At 36.6% G+C, this 17,816-nt stretch overlaps 1 protein-coding gene across 1 annotated transcript in view; it reads right to left on the bottom strand.

Moving 5' to 3' along the window:
* The window catches only part of ZC3H13 (zinc finger CCCH-type containing 13), an 80,197-nt gene that overhangs the window by 17,786 nt on the left and 44,595 nt on the right, over positions 1-17,816 (bottom strand). The window contains 2 exon segments of the mRNA XM_032611205.1: positions 3,220-3,684; positions 6,361-6,671. Of these exon segments, the coding sequence (XP_032467096.1) occupies positions 3,220-3,684; positions 6,361-6,671 (776 nt within the window).

Raw genomic sequence — 17,816 nt, 5'->3', positions numbered from 1 at the left:
GGAAAATAGTATGGAGGTTCCTCAAAAAATTACAGAACTACTATATGATCCAGCAATTCCACTTCTGGGTATAGAGACAGAGGAACTGAAATCAGGATCTGAAAGAGATATCTTTACTCCCATGTTCACTGCAGCATTATTTACAATAGCCAAGACATGGAAGCAACCTAAATGCCCAATGACAGATGAATGGGAAAAAAATGTGGATAAAAAAAAAATGGTAGGGCTTCCCTGATGGCGCAGTGGTTGAGAGTCCGCCTGCCAACGCAGGGGACATGGGTTCGAGCCCTGGTCTCGGAAGATCCCACATGCTGCAGAGCAACTAAGCCCATGCGCCATAACTACCGAACCTGCGCTCTAAAGCCCGCGAGCCATACTACTGAAGCCCGCGCGCCTAGAGCCCATGCTCCACAACAAGGGAAGCCACCACAAGGAGAAGCCTGCGCACCGCAACAGAGTAGCCCCTGCTCGCTGCAACTAGAGAAAAGCCCACATGCAGCAACAAAGACGCAACGCAGCCAAAAATAAAAATATATATATAAAAAAAGATAACTAATTATTTATACATAAATTGTTCCAAAGAAGAGAAAAAAAGAAGCAACACATTTTATATGGCTACTATAACTCTGATCACCAAACCAAACAAAGACAATATAAAAAACAAGAGCTATGCAGTGGTATGGTGGAACCGGTTAACACTGGCTCCGAAGAGCCAACTGTGTGCACCTCTTCCCATGTCCACACCGAGTGACGTTAGTAACTCAAAATCTGCTATGGCAGGAGTAATTTATACCATGGAAATTGGCATTAGCTACAAGCCAGGGCGTTTTGCCTGAAGAGTAAGTTGTTAAATATTTACCATCATACCACTGATTATATGCCAATCTCAATTAAAAACAAAGATACTTAATTCAAAATTAAATTTTAACACACCTATTTTAGAACTTTTTTAAAAAATGAAATGTGTATTTATCTTAGAAATGCAAGAATAGTTCTAAATTTTAAAAAATACATTAACATAAGTAACAAGCTAAAAGAGACTGACTATATGATCTCAAGATACAGAAAAACAGTCATGATAGAAGCTGTCAGCTAAGTTTGGAAAATTAGGAGACATCCTTAACACAATAAAAAGCATCTGCTAAAAATTTACAAACACCATGCTTAATGGTGAAATGCCAGCAATAATCCTTTAAAATCTGAAACAAAGCAAAGAACCCATTATATCACTTGTAGTAAACAGTTCATTGAAACAGCTGCTCAGCAGGTTACTTGACAGTAAATAAATAATACTCAGAAAGGAAGAGCCAAATCTGTCTGCACCCATACATAAATGTTTAAGAGAATCTAATTAGATCTACTAAGAACATACAGCAACATCACAATGTAAGATTAGTATAAAAATATTAATTACCATTTCCGTACACCAGCAATAAGCATCAAAAAAAAGTTTTAAAATATATTATTTGGTGTACCTGTACAGTTATTCACTTAAAACAGTATTCAAAAACAAAAAAAAGATTAGAACACCTAATACATAGGATTTATTAACTTTATGGTATATCCTACAACATACACTATGCACTCTTTCAAAAGGAGGTGGCTATTTACCAAGTTGACTGATATAGAACCATCTCCAAGATTTTTTTTTTAATAAATCTATTTATTTTTGGCTGTGTTGGGTCTCTGTTGCTGCACACAGGCTTTCTCTAGTTGCGGCGAGTGGGGGCTACACTTCGTTGTGGTGCGTGGGCTTCTCACTGCAGTGGCTTCTCTTGTTGCAGAGCACGGGCTCTAGGTGTGTGGGCTTCAGTAGTTGTGGCACACGGGCTCAGCAGCTGTGGCTCGCAGGTTCCAGAACGCAGGCTCAGTAGTTGTGGTGCACAGGCTTAGTTGCTCCATGGCATGTGGGATCTTCCTGGACCAGGGCTCACACCTGTGTCCTCTGCATTGGCAGGCTGATTCTTAACCACTGCGCCACCAGGGAAGTCCCCAAGATATTTTTTAAGTGAAAACAGCAGGGTATAGAGTATATAGTTGTGTGGTTTTTTTTAATAAAAAAATTTTTTTTAATTATATTTGGAAAACCAGAGGAGAAAATGAATAGACATATACATCTGCTTGTGTAGAATATTCTTCAGATGGATACATACAAAATTGGCGAAAGAAGAAACCAGGTCAGGGATAGAAGGGAGGCTTTCACTATACATCCTTTTGCAGCTTTGAAATTCTGAACCATGTGAATGCATTATTAAAAAGAGAGAATTTTTTTAAGTACCATTTACAATGGCAACAAAAATAGAGGGTACACAGGAACAAAACATGTACAAGACCTTAACAGAAGAAGTTACAAATCAATAAATTTAATGTATGTGAAATAAAAATCCAACAGTTTTTCATGAAATTAAAAAAAAAGACAACTCATTTTTTAAATGTATATGAAAAAGCAAAGGGCCAAGAAAAGCCAAGACAACTATGGAGGAGAAGGTGAGGGGCCTTCATCTTAATGTGAAACTGTAATACTGACCAGGATAAACCAACAGGCCTATGGAAAGAGTAAGAGTGGTCAGAATTCTGCAGCAGTGTTTTGGGGAAGGGGAGCGAAGTGGGTGGAGGAAGAGAGAGGTCAAAGCTAACTCAGTTAAGGCAGTTCGGAGACAGTCAAAAACATATAGGTAGGTAGTTATTGATGACAATGATGATGGCAAATGCTTTTTAGAGGAAGATGAGAAAAATGGCTCAAGATGCAGATATGTGATGTTCTGAGGTGGCTTTGAAGCAAGCACAAGTACTGATGAATACACAAGTCAGTCATTTCTGACACCACCAATTTTGAAAGCCCACCATTTAATCCCATTTTAATGATCATTTTATCTATATACCTGTTTATTAGAAATTATTTCTTTTTGATGCTACTTTTTTGCCTGATAGCAATTTTCTTAGTGTTCCACATTAAACAAGATGGTAGGCATGACTGGACATAATTCAAACAGGAGGTCTAAGTCAGGAGGTCTAAGCCCCATCTATCTTCTGCCACTGTAGCTAATAATTCCTATTCGGAACTTATAGGGAAAATCACAAACTCAATTAATTGAAAATTACTTTGACAAAGTGATAATGAACGTCAGAAATAATATCTTTAGAAAACAAATCTTAGGAGGTTAATAATTTCTCTATGAACATACAACATACAGTTCACTGACAAGTCAAAAACCTTACCCTTTTCAGGTAACTCTGGACCTCTTCCCCTACTTCTGCCCATCCGATCATTCCTAATTTCACTTCGAGACTCATTTCTGGACTCATTTCTTATTTCAGTGCGAGAACTTTCTTCTCTCAAATGGTTTCTGCCATAACTTCGGGATTCTTCCTGATATGCATCCTCCTTTCGATGAGCATCTCGACTTTCACGGTCCCTGTAGTCGTGGGCATCACGAGTAGACCGAGAATCTCTGGGATCACGGCTCTCTTTGTTATCTCTGCTGTAATCTCGCATCTCCCTGGAGTCCCGAATGTCTCTGGAGTCTCTTAGTTCCCTTCGGTCTCTAGTATCTCTGGCATCTCTCCGATCCCGACCATCTCGAGGTTCTCTGTCATCTCTGTGGTCTCTAGAAGAGCTCTGCTCCTGGTCATACTCTCGTTCTTCTCTTGTGTCCTTTTCTCTATCCCTTTTTCCTCTAGTCTCTGTAACGCAATTTTGGAAATACACTGTAATTCCTTTCACAAAATTTTAGGAAACCAGACGACGTATTTAATACAGAGCTTTAAAACTTTTAATACAATGGCATAATTTATACTCTTAACAAAAAATAAAAGGAGAAAACATGGGCAAATGAAAAAAAGAAAACTATCTGTAAGCTAAAATTCCAAAGGTAATTTTATTAACATCTGGATTATTCGTCTTGATTCGATAAACTTTGAACACGATCTTCTCACATCAACGTACCCATACTTATAAATCTTAAACAACTGAAACAAGTTAAGTTGGTCTATCAATGATGGCCTACTTTTTAGAAATCACTTTTAGATCCAGAGGCACAAGTGATTTTAATCATCTCTACCAAGTATTAGGCCAGACTAGAGCACACATGACTACCTCCAATGTACTTAAGCACTTGAGAGTAGCCTACTATTAGTATGCTGGCTGGTAAACACATACTGTTATATTCTCTCTCTCTCTCTCTCTCTCCGCCCCCCACCCCCCTCTCTTATTTATTTTTTGAGCTATTTAATGAAATCACACTCCTGTCTCTAAAGATTTTTCTACTTAAGGCATTTTCTAACATTTCATAGAAAAATTTTAAAAATAATTTCAGTTTTAAAAAAGCTGGAATGAACCTCAATAGTTATTTAATCCAACCTTGTCATTGTATAAATGAAGGAACAGAGGCCCAGAGCTTAAATGGTTTAGTCAGCCCCGTACATCATAGGAATTTGCAAAGATTAGAAACTGTTCTTTAGAGATGCCTAGAAAAGTATAGATTGATTACAGCATAAATCTGATATGAACTGAAAGAATTAACAAGAGACCCTCAAAGAATAAACCCTGTACTTTTTATCAGATTCCTTCACAAATTGTTCTTACACTCTGCAACAGCCCCAAGATCTGAGGCTATTTAAGCAACTGTAGCAGCTCTTGGTCGAGGACATTATAAATTTACCTATGGCTAGGTCCACAGACTTTCTCCACCCAGTATCCACAAGACCCCCTAGATTCTCATCAATAACTTATCTCCCCCGCAAAATAACTTTGCCCATATGCCTACATCCATAAATGCCATATAAGGATAGAAGCACTAGGCAAGAATCTGACAACATCCCCATCTCTTTTTGTGCACATCCATCCCTTCCAGTCCTCCTCCAATACCAAATGTGCCTAGAAATTTGTTCACTTAGTATTAGATTCTCTTTTTATGATACCCCCAGCTGTCTTTACGAATACATCTAGTTACTATATTTTGTTCTTTATCTACCTCCCCATCCTTTCACTAAAATTATTCTCATTTCAAAAAATGACCTCTAAATAGAGAGGAATAAACGCCTACTACATCTCTTGTATGGAAGGTTAAAGAAACATCCTCCTCACAAAGAACCTAAAAATGTATGGTTTATTATTAAAAGGATTCCTCCTATAACACAAACCCTTCTTACTACAAAAAAGCATTCCTATGAGACTCAACTGCATACTAAATTTCCCCTTCATTAGTGTGTTTAATAAATTATGTTTTGAAATAATAGTTTTCATTCAGTAAGTAGTCATGAAATATATACTATATTCCCAGTCAACTCTAGTTGTTCATAGATAGGTATAAGAGAATTTTCCCATCTTACCAATGTTGCATAAACACTGCTGTGCTGATCTGGTTCCAAAATCATGTACACAAGGAATAATTCTTTAAAATAGGTGCTCTCTCCAGTCCCTACCTATGCATCCATCATTTCTTGAATAAAATAACTTGCACTGCTGATTGGAAGAGAATAAACTAACTTCGACATGTTTCATAGGCGACTGCTATACGATACTCAAATTGTGACTTTTTGTCAGTCTTGTGTGGGGTGCAGAAGCATGCTGTACGATGCTTTAAAAATGTACATTAAACAGAAATGTTGTTGCAAGTCAGCAAGTATTGTATTTCCTGAGTACTCATTATGTTAAAAAACTAACTCAGGAAATGTCAGGAAAAAGACTTGTTAAGTTAAATAAATAAGGACAAGAAGCTTAGATAAGAAATACAGAAAGAGATGAGAGCTATTAGATTGTACTGCCAAGTTTTGATGATAATAACATCTCAGCGTGAACAGGGAATAGCAAATTCAAAGTTAACATAATTCTCAGGGATCTAGAAAGGAAAACTGCTTTGCTTGACTTCTTTGTTGAGTTAGACCTGGAATATTGATCACTTGGTTCACAGTGACTTTCTGAACATTCCCCCAGCCCTCACCTCTTAGTCAAAATATTTCTGATATGTTCAAACTCTGCTCCCTGGTTTGCTGCTTTTCTTTCCTTCACCTCTGTTGTTTTTGAAGAATTAGCTAAGCAGTTAGACTGACGCTCTAAGAATCATACCATCCCAAATTTCTAGAACTTGAAAGTACTCAAGTAAAACATCATAACTAAAGAAAGGACCAACTTAGAATACATATAAATGCCCACTTACATCTATTTAGTAGCTTACATTTCTGTGTCCTTAAGCACCTCCTATTGCCCTCAAGAGCTATCACTCATGTGTTACAGAGACGTAATGTAACACAGTTCTCTTCTGTCTCTTATTTTAACAATAAATCTGAAAGTCCATTTTTTTAATAAAGAAAATATCCACTTAAAGAACTCTAAAAAAAAAACCACAATAGAGTATTTACCTTCCCTCCTTTCATGACGCCGATCATGAGACTGTGAAGTGCGTTCATGATCATGCCTCCCTTTTTCTCTCATTGGAGACCGATGTCTTGGGGGACTCTGCTTTCTCTGAGGAGAAGACAGAGAGTGTGAAGGATAGGGAGAAGCAGAGCGGCGTAAAGGTGGAGTTACTGTCCTCTGATAAGATGGTGAAGGAGTTCTTTTTCGGCGAGGAGAAGGAGAATGTCTTTGAATAGATGATCCTGATTGTGAGGAAGATGAGTGATGTCTAGAAGATACAGGAGAGTGATGCTGTCCTGCTGGGGAAGTGGACCTATAAAGAAAGCAACAACAATAAAAAAATGTGTTCAAGGCTTTCATTTCTAGCCAAAGGAAAATCTTCTTTAAAAACAAAGAAACAAACATTCTATATCATTATCATCTATAAGCTAGCTTTAGGATAGTGCCAGACAAACATATGATATCATGGTGTAAAGAAACACACACTCATACACAAATCTTTGTAACATATTGTGACCAAATGGGCCTCAAAGATTAAAACAAACAAAAAAGCTTTTGATGGAAAATATGTGGGTGGATAGTATATTTCTATGGGTGGGTCTTGGTAATGGTTTGATTGTGCCTGGTTTTATCACCTGTTCAGATGAGAAGATTTTTGTCTTTCTGTAGCACTGATAACCAGGAGAAGCCATTAAAAGCCACTGGTTATTTTATTTTTCATCAGGCAATTTTCAAGGTTTTTATTTGTTCGGTATTGTTTTTTTTTACACTGTGGTACATATGAGCAACCTTAATAGGCGATAAATGTACAGTACTTAGACTTCCCCTACATAGACATTTTTCTATTTTATGCTCTATGATCTGAAAAAAACGCTTTTTGAATTGTATAAGATTTATGTCTACTGTAAACATTGCTTAATTTTTTGCTCTTGATTTAAAAGAAAAGTTTTGTTGAAATCGCTATTGAATATTGTAATCTATATAGTGTAATGGATGGCTTCCTTTGTCAACCTGATCTCCTGTGTCACCCATGTGTATTGTCTCCTTCTCCCTCAAGTGTACTTACTCTTTGCTTTCTTTGCACAATGTCTTTGGTTGCAAGTCATAAGCCTGAGGCAAATAAAATTCCAGTAATTTCCAAAAAAAAAGAAAACAAAGAAACAAACAAAAAAACCTGAATGTAAAAGTTAAAGCTAAAAGTGTGAGTAATAATTCCAAGATAAATTTTAATTCACAATGATGTAAAATCATTAACAAGTTGATTTTTAAAGATCTGACTGATTTTGAAGTCAGCTTGAGGCAACAGTTCTAGATGAGACACGCATTGCCCTTCTCCTGAGCTTTGGCTCCAAGGCACACTCCCTTTTCCAGGTAACATCCTCCCTGAGCACAGATGGTTCTTACTCTCACATAAAGTCTGGAACTCACTCTTACCAGAGATTATCTCTGACAGTGTAGATAGGTATTGGAGGAGGGAACCCACAAAGAGCTAAAGAGAAAACATACTAGTAAGATCTAGGAAAGTGGGTGTAAGAATGTCTATAATTCAGGGCTGTGGGAGACGGGAAAAGCTATCACCAGCTACGCCAAACAAAAGTTTGCACTGCCTGGGCTGACACTTAGGATAGGGAAAGAAAGCTAGAGTTAAGGAAAGGACATACTGTCTATACTGTCTTTATCTTAAATAACCTGCCTTCACTCTTGGGCAGCACAAACTGAAATTTAGTTCATAAGCTTTGGTTTAACTGAGGCTTCCTCTGCTCCCTTCAAATCATCTTCTTTGCTGCCACAGAAATAACTTATAAACTCATGAAGCACATCTGAATCACTCCTATAATCTGTTATGTCTTGGGCTGTGTCTACAATGAATATGCAAAAGGTGTGTGTGACGGAGAGCTAGAATACACACATTTGGGCAATAACTAAAAAGAAACAGGACTAATGTTTAAAAAACAACACTTCAGACATCACATGCTCAGATAAGTATCATATTTCTCAAAGTAATCATTTTGAGGACAGATGTTTGTTCAAAAAAATTATGAGTTCCTGTCAAAATATTTTAGAATTACCTTCACTGCCTATGATAAATATTCTTTTAACTTCCGCAATGTTGGCAAAATCATTATTAATCCTAAACCAGGATTCCACAATCTTGACACTACTGACATTTTGTATTCAGTAATTCTTTGTGGTGGCGGGCTGTCCTGTACATTGTAGGATGTCGAGCAGCATCCCTGACCCCTATCCACTAGAAGCCAGTACCATCTCCCTCCCATCCCCATTCATGCCGATAAAAAACTACTCCAGGTATCTCCAAATGTCCCCAGGGAGGTAGAATCAACCCTGTTTGAGAACCGCTGCTCTAAACTATGCTGTTTATAAATGATGCCTTAGTAGAACTTTTATCAATAAAAGGTTTAAATCTATAAAATACATGTTACTGAGTCAGGAAAGTGGTCAGATATATAGGAAAGAATTTTGCAAAACAAGAAATTAAGCAAATAAACAAAATCACCTTTTGGATAATAGTTGACTTAAAAAATAAAAGTCAGCTAACTAGAACACCACATTATCCTAATCATTATAGTTATTTACGATTCTGCAGTGCTTTCATGCTTTTAATAAAAATTGCTATTCCTTTCTCACATAAAAAAAAATAAGACATAAACCACCATAGCTTAATTGAGTCTAAACTGAAATTTATTTACTAACAGATATGAGTACAAATGCTCAATGGGTCTTGCCCAAATTTGGAAAACCATTTATGACCAATGGCTATTCAAATACTGAACAGAAAAATCACTGCAAAACTGAGAAATTCTAATTTGACTATCATTTGGTGCTTTCCAATTTCAATTTCATTAGGTTCTAGTCAGTTTGGAAATACCTAAACTGAAAAAATAAAGAATGTGGCTCTCCACTGAACTGACATTTTGGTTAGTTTTGAGTTTATTTCTGGAGTATACTCAAAATTATTTCAGGAATGTCTGCAATACCCTTTGGTGATTTGTTCACAAAACTTAAATAAAATAGTTCATAATACTATCTTTTAAAACACATTACAGTCTAATCACATGTCTATTCCAATTTGGTGTCTGTAACATGGAAGAAAAAATTTCGGTTCAAGCTTACATAATCAAGCTATCATATTAAGGACAGAGCACCAATGTGTTGTCACATTACGGCTTCAGCATTTTAACCATATTTTTCTTCCTACTTATCCTTCAGGGAAAAAATAAGTTTGTTGAGTTAATCATCCATTATCAAATGAATGTTTGTGTCCACCGTCCACCCCAAATTTATATGTTGAGGCCCTAACCTCCAATGGGATGCCGGGAGGAAGGGAGGAAGGGAGGGAGGGAGGAAGGAAAAGAGTCATTTTGATTCACTGGACAAATGTTAAGTGAGTACCTTTTATGCTAAGCATTATTTTTGACACTGAGGATACAGAAATGAAGAAGACAGACAAAATCACTAACAATAATGATGATTATAATAATATTAACAATAGCAGGTAACATATGCTGTTACTATGTCCACAGCATTGTTTTAAGTGCTTTCGTATAATAACTCATTTCATCTTCATGATGACAACCCTATGAGGTAACTGAGACAGAGAGAACTGAAAAACTGTCTTAGTTGCAGAGTCCAGGAGTAGCCCACCAACAACAAAGAAAGCCAATTTCAGCTAATTAATGCAACATACAAGTCTATACAACAGAGTAATGAAGTGTAAACTGTTAGGTCCAAAAAAAGTACATTGGGGGACTACATTAGGTGCTTGGTAAGGAAAGGGCCTTTACTAAGAAGATAGCTTTTGAGCCAAGAGCTGAAAATTTGAGGGAAGAGCTTTTCATGCTGAGGACTCAGCAACCATAAAGGAGGCAGGAGGGATGGTGATATATAAAAAGAACAGAAAGAAGACAAGTATAACTATGATTCATGGGAGAATGGAAAGTTCATGAGAGGGTCAGAAAGCAGGCAGGGGACAGAGGATATGGAGTCTTCTAGGTCATGATAAAAGTTGATTTTATTCTAAGTATAAAAGAAATCACTGGAGGGCTTCCATGGTGGCGCAGTGGTTGAGAGTCCGCCTGCCGATGCAGGGGACAAGGGTTCGTGCCCCAGTCCGGGAAGATCCCACGTGCCGCGGAGCGGCTAGGCCCATGAGCCATGGCCACTGAGCCTGCGCGTCCGGAGCCTGTGCTCCGCAACGGGAGAGGCCACAACAGTGAGAGGCCCACGTACCGCAAAAAAAAAAAAAAAAAAAAAAAAAAAAGAAATCACTGGAGAGTTTTGGGCAGGGAAGTGTCATTCAGAAATTGAGCAACTTGCCTAAATAAATATGTAAGACAGAGAAAGAAAATGCTTCTGCGTGATGATTTGTTTTAGACCTAGTAGCTTGCTCTCCCTTTGCAGCAGGTGATAAATACTCCTCAGAAGGGGAATCATTTCTAACCGAATGATCTACAGAAACTAGAATACTTTTGTCGTGGGAATCTTTTGAAAGATGTCTCCTCCATAAATAAATGGTACTTGAAAAACAGATTTGATTCAAGCAAACTAGTAAGAAGTACATAATACAAGTAAATCTAAGCCAAGTACTAATAATTTTGGTTCAATTTCATTTTTGCATTTATGTAGAAATGAATTAATTTCAAAAACCTCAGTCTAAGAATGGATAAGAATGTTAAGATAAGCATTATTAGCACATCCTTCAATGATATTCAAGTCCAGAATTATGTGCCATTTAATTACAGTAATTTTTAAGAATCTGGTTCAAGAGCCTTACATGAACTTGTTCAATCCCATGACTTGAGTGAGCTAAAAACTGTACCTATTGTTGTGATCAAGAGTCAGAAGAGACAAATATCCAGTATCCCTGGCATATGGGGAGATTGTTTTTAAGCTCTAAGAGAGTTGGTATTCCAAATGCAATAAAGCCCAGAAACAATATACACCAGCATAACAAATATTAAGACAGCTGGCTCCTATCTTCTACCTGGTGGAAGAAGTTAAACTTATCACTTTCTTCTGGGACAGGATGGGGTGATGAGGAGATGGAGAGGCCCAGCCCCTGCCAAGAAACAGCAAGCAATCCAGTCTTAGAAAAGAGGGAGGTAAAGAATGGTTCTCAAGTCCCTAGTCTACTTCTCAGACCCCAAATCTCCTCAGTCAGGCCAAGAAAATGGATGTCAAATAAGGGAGATTCTTGAAATCCCTGCCACTGTCCTGGAAGTTCAATCCAGTCACAGGTCATTTAACTGTCAGTAGAAAATTACCACCAGATAACACCAAACCACAGCCAGACAGAGATGGATTTTTATAGTGTGGCTGGGTATCTGTTATTTCATTAATCTCATTACATACCACACAGTCCCATATTTTTACCAGATTAAACTTTTGGCCTTTGTATGCCGTGTTATGCATTTCTGATTGGACCAATTATTAAACAGGGCTAAACTTCCCAACCACCCCCTGCTACTGAAAACCTCCCCGAAGAACAATTTTCCTCTCAAGTCTCTAATTCCATCAAGCATGACAGACAAAGGGTTAAGAGCACAATTTTTAGGAACATAAATACCACTCTAGATTTTGGCTGCAAAACAGGAGCTTTTCTGAGTTCAACAGATTTTCCCAATATCACACCTATAAAAGGAAGTCCAAGCCTTGATCAATTGGACTAAATGTAAATGGCTTTTTTGCCCCCTGATGAAGTTATTTTGATATTTACAGAACAATTTCATTTTTAACACGTCTACCATGAATTCAGTATATTATATAATTATGTTCAGCTATATTACATATTTCTTTAAGTGTCTTAATTTTATATCCCTAGCCTAAATTAGTACTCATGTAAAAATACTTTTTAGGTCTATAGACAGGGCTCAATTAAATGCAGAAAAAAGACAATGCCTCAGACAAGCAACTCTCAATCTGAATACAAAGGTTCCACATTAATATTAAAAGATTTGCATATCCTTCATGATATTATTTGTGCTAATGTCGACTAATTGGGAAAATATTATAAAAGATATTACAAATTCATCAATGTTTTTAAAGTCTGAATTTTAAAATTACATTATTCTCCTTTTTTCCTTTTAGATGGGATACTGGTATAGTGATTGTATTTTTTTTTTAAGTATGGTTGATTTACAACATTGTGTGAGTTTCTGGTGTACAGCAAAGTGATTCAGTTATATATATATACTGATTGTGTGTGTATATATATAGATATAGATAGTGATTGTATATTTTTAAGTGTCTTTCTCTTTTAGAGATATATACCAAAATATATACAGATGAAATGAAATAAGAAGTCTGGGATTTGCTTCAAAATAACACTGGATGGGGGAGGTGGATAGGGGTACAGATGAAACTATGGATATGAGGGGTCATTATACTATTCTATTTTTATGTTGTGAAATGCTCCATAATAATGTTAATGTAACATTAACATGTAATTCTTCCATCCTCTATATATAACTGAGTAACACTGGTACATATTTACTCAAGAAACTATCAATTCAGTCTACAGAAATGCTTAGTTCACACATGGATTCCTCCCTGTCCTGTCCTTCATGGCCACAGAATAAGATTCACCAGTCCAGACCATGGTATTTGAACATGAATGGTAGATAATGAATAAATTAAAGAATTAATCCAATAGGCAATAGTCTTTGTCAAACATCTGAAACATTCTGATTTTAATTATTCAGATGTGTGCAATCACTGAAAGAAAATAAGACTGTCAATTTGGTGGTAATTTGCTTATTCTACTAAGCTGATGTCAAAGTCAGTCAGTTTTTTTTGTTTTGTTTTTGCTTTTGTTTTTGTGGTATGCGGGCCTCTCACTGTTGTGGCCTCTCCCGTTGCGGAGCACAGGCTCTGAACGCACAGGCTCAGTGGCCATGGCTCACGGGCCCAGCCACTCCACGGCATGTGGGATCTTCCCGGACCGGGGCACGAACCCGTGTCCCCTGCATCGGCAGGCGGACTCTCAACCACTGCGTCACCAGGGAAGCCCAGTCAATAAGTTTTGAATGATCACATCTGTCTTTAAAATCTGAGGAAGACTCATGTAGGCATTTATACTCTTATCAAGACATATTCAGGTAATTATAATAAAGTGATTAAAAAAATACAACAACTTACTATGCTCTTAATACTATCTTATTAAACCACAAAATTCTGCATTTTGATTAGTATTTTGATCAAAACATATTACCTATCATAAAACCATATTTAACCAGCAGAATGAACGATATGCACTTGTTAGCTAATTCCTCTGGTTAACTACTATCCAAAAAGTTTTTGTGTTTCCTTAGGCCCTTGTTCTTAAACTACACTAATATACTGGTCATTCCTAATTCAGCAAAGAATATAGAATACAGATTTTCATTGATAAAGATGATATTAGAGGTCCACTGAAACACTGCTGAAATATCTAGTTTAGGATTATCTAGATACAGTAGGTTAGGAATACTGATACAAAATATTCCCTTCACAAGTGATTTTCTGACTAAATACCTAACTCAAACTTAATTTTCCTGTGAGCTCATATCTTCTAAAACAAATTACAGAATATAAATGGTTTAGTTGAGTTCCAAGTAATCAAGATTTTGCTGTTTTCTGTACCAAATAGGTCATAGAAAGTTTATTTTTAAAAGTATTACGGGAAATTGCTACATTCTCTAAAAGCAGAGTAATAAAATAAATCCATAAGGCATGTTTTTTTTGGATAAATAAGTGGTATGCAGATTTTGATCAATGTTGCATAAATAAATCATTGCTGAGTAAAGTCTACCAGTCAAATTGTAAGACACCGATACAGAATTCCTTTAAGAACTATGGCCTGGAAACTACTCGCTTCAAAAGCAACTACATAACAGAATTTAGTGTTATTCAAATTAACAAATATTCTGGGAAGAGAGTATATTCTTAACTAGGTTGACATGGACAATAAAGGTTTGGGATGAGAGTACTGAAATCCTCGATGCCAGATTAGTGGCAAAGGCCTAAAGAATCATTAATAACTCTTAAGAATTTTTGGAGAACGGGGAAATCATGAATTTTTCTGGGAGGATATGGACACTCTACTCCTCACGAAAACATACACGGGCAAATTTTAACTCACAAATCAGACCTCTAAAATCCAGGTTAGTAGGTCCTGGTGTAGAAAGTTGACGAACTGAGACACAGAAGACAGGGAAAAGGACTTAAAGTCATAGGATCATGTGGCTTTGTTACATCATTTGTCTCACATGTATGCATATGCATTTGGGAACCACCTTTTAAGAAATGTAAGCAATCCCCTATATCCAATAGGCCTAGTAAGTCTTACTTTACTTGGAAGGGAGAAAAACAATCCATATTTGGAAAGATATTATTTTATACACACATAATTACTGTATTACTTCCACCTGTAGTAACAAAGTTTCTGACAAGATTTTTGTTCACTGCTGCATCACCAATGTTTAAAGCAGTGTCCACCACACACTAGGTATTCAGTAACCTAATAAATAATAAATGTATTAGCATACTTTCACTTAAGCACAACACATCCTGATAACCAAAATACTCCCAATAAACCCATTATAACATCTAAATTAATATTAAATGGCAATTTTCTCCAAAAGGAATTTAGATACTAACCTTTAATTACATACCCCAGAATCTGAAAGCAGTGACAAAGATTCTTAAATATACTGTTTGGCTTTAGAATTATTCTTTATTCACAGTAATGGAGATAAATTAAATTAATGAATCTGCCTTAAAAAAAAAAAACACCTGGAAATCAAATCAACTCCTCCTAAATCAAAATGCCCCCTTTCAACCTTGTCAAATATGGCTTTAGAACTCCAGTGACAATCAGGTACCCATGCAGTCCTTCAGTAATCTGCTGCTTAGTTTCCTTAGAGAGAAGAAATAAACCAAGTTCAGATTTTTCTGTACACTGAGCAACAGGTGAATCTTAGGCATACCTTACTACTCCTGGTAGAGATGGCCAGGGAGAAAAAAATGGAAAATGAAGAATCAACCTCTGTAATATTCAATTCCTCATAATACAAAATGTGTTACCATTTCAGTGGTGAACTACCCAGGGATATAAGTTAAGAATCACTTCTCAAAGATTTCTGGGTCAAAATAACAAAACAAGAGCACCAAGAACCATTAGAGAAGAATAAAGACTTCTTAAAATGTAAATCAGCAAGAACATTTAACATAATTTATATCTGATTTACATGTCATTTTCAAAAACAAACCTACCAGATTGAATAAGATAAAGAGTGTATTTTAGGAAAATATGTTCAAGAATTATGGATGCTCCAGTTAACCAGTTTTTATTGCTCCAGTAAGACATAATAATGTTGCTAGGTCCTAGCAACAGCTGACAGAATCATTCTGGTTCTTCTAAGTCACCACAGGGAGGAGAGAAAAAAAAATTGATTCATCTAAGTAAGTTAGACAAGATGATCTCTTACCAAGACAAAGAAAGGGCTAAGCTCATCACCAAAATCTTTTTTGGGGAAAAGACTGGGTTTTGTTGAACTTATATATCATAAAACTATTATCAGCTGCTTACTGGATGGATAATTTATCCTGAATGATCGCAACATAAAAAAAAGGCCATTTAAGAAAAGTCCATAGCAAACATCATTCTCAATGGTGAAAGACTGAAAGACTGAAAGCTTTTCCTATGAGGGACAAGGCAAGGATGCCCACTCTCACCACTTTTATTCAACACAGTATTGGAAGTCCTAGCCAGGGCAATTAGTCAAAAAAAATTTTGAAAAGGCATCCAAGTTGGAAAGAAAAAAGTAATTATCTCTACTTGCAGATGGCATGATCTTATATGTAGAAAACCCTATACATTCCACAAAACAAAACAAACTGTAAGACAAATGAATTCAGCAAAGTTGCAGGATGCAGAATCAGCACACAAAATCAGTTGTGTTTCTATACAACAATGAACAATCTGAAAAGGAAATTTTAAAAAACAATTCCATCTACAATAGTATAAAAAAGAACAAAATAAAGCATAAAAATTACTTAATGTAAAAAATACTTAGGAATAAACCTAACCAAGGAGGTCAAAGACTTGTATACTGAAAACTACAAAACACTGCTGAAAGAAATTAAGATACAAATAAACAGAAAGACATTCCATGCTCAAGGACTGGAAGATTTAATACGGTTAAGATGTCCATATCATCCAAAGAGATCTACAGATTCAATGCAATCCCTATCAAAACCCCAAAGATAGTTTTTGCAGAAATATAAAAATTCATCCCAAATTTATAAGGAATTTCAAGGGAACTCAAATAGCCAAAATAATTTCAAAAAGTAATAACAAAGAGGATTCATGCTTCTTGATTTCAAAATGTATTATAAAGCCACAGTAATCAAAACAATGTGGTACTAGCAGAAAGACAGACAAGCAGACCCATGGAGTAAAAGAGAGCCCAGAAATATATCCTTGCATATATGGTCAAATGATCTTCAAGGGTGCCAAGAACATTCAATGGGGAAAGGAGAGATCCTTCAAAAAATGGTGCTGGGAAAAGTGGTTTTCTACATGCAAAAAATGAAGTTGGACCTTTATCTTACACCACATACAAAAAATTAACTCAAAAGGCATTAAAGACTGAAGTATAAGATCTAAGACTTTAATAAAACTCCTACAAAAAAACATAGGGAAAAATCTTCATGACATTGGAGTTGGCAATGATTTCTTGGATACGACACCAAAATCACATGCAACAAACATAAAATTGACAAATGGGACTACCTCATACTTTAAAAACTTCTGTGCATCAAAAAACACTATCAAGAGAATGAAAAGGCCACCTATGACAAGGGAGGAAATATTTGCAAATCATATATCTGATAAGGGGTTAACATCCATAATTATAATGGATTCCTATAATTCAACAACAAAAATCAAATGGACTCAATTAAAAAATGTGTAAAGGAGGGCTTCCCTGGTGGCGCAGTGGTTAAGAGTCCACCTGCCGACGCAGGGGACACGGGTTTGTGTCCCGGTCCGGGAGGATCCCACATGCCATGGAGCGGCTGGGCCCGTGAGCCATGGCCGCTGAGCCTGCGCGTCCGGAGCCTGCGCGTCCGGAGCCTGTGCTCCGCAACGGGAGAGGCCACGACAGTGAGAGGCCCGCATACGGCAAAAAAAAAAAAAAAAAATGTGTAAAGGATTTAAATAGACATCACTCCAAAGATGATATACAAGTGGCCAAAAAGCAATGAAAAGATGTTCAACATCATCAATCATCAGCGAAACCAAATCAAAACCACAGTATCAACTCATACCAGTTAGGATGGCTACTATCCAAAACACAGAAAATAAGTGTTGGTGAGGATGTGAAGGAACTGGAACTCTTGTACACTGTTAATGGTGTACAGCAGCTTGTATGGAAAACTGTATGAAAGTTCCTCAAAG

The sequence above is a fragment of the Phocoena sinus genome, chromosome 18 (assembly GCF_008692025.1).
Source record: "Phocoena sinus isolate mPhoSin1 chromosome 18, mPhoSin1.pri, whole genome shotgun sequence".
NCBI lineage: Eukaryota > Metazoa > Chordata > Mammalia > Artiodactyla > Phocoenidae > Phocoena > Phocoena sinus.
This window is presented reverse-complemented; position numbering and strand designations above follow the sequence as displayed.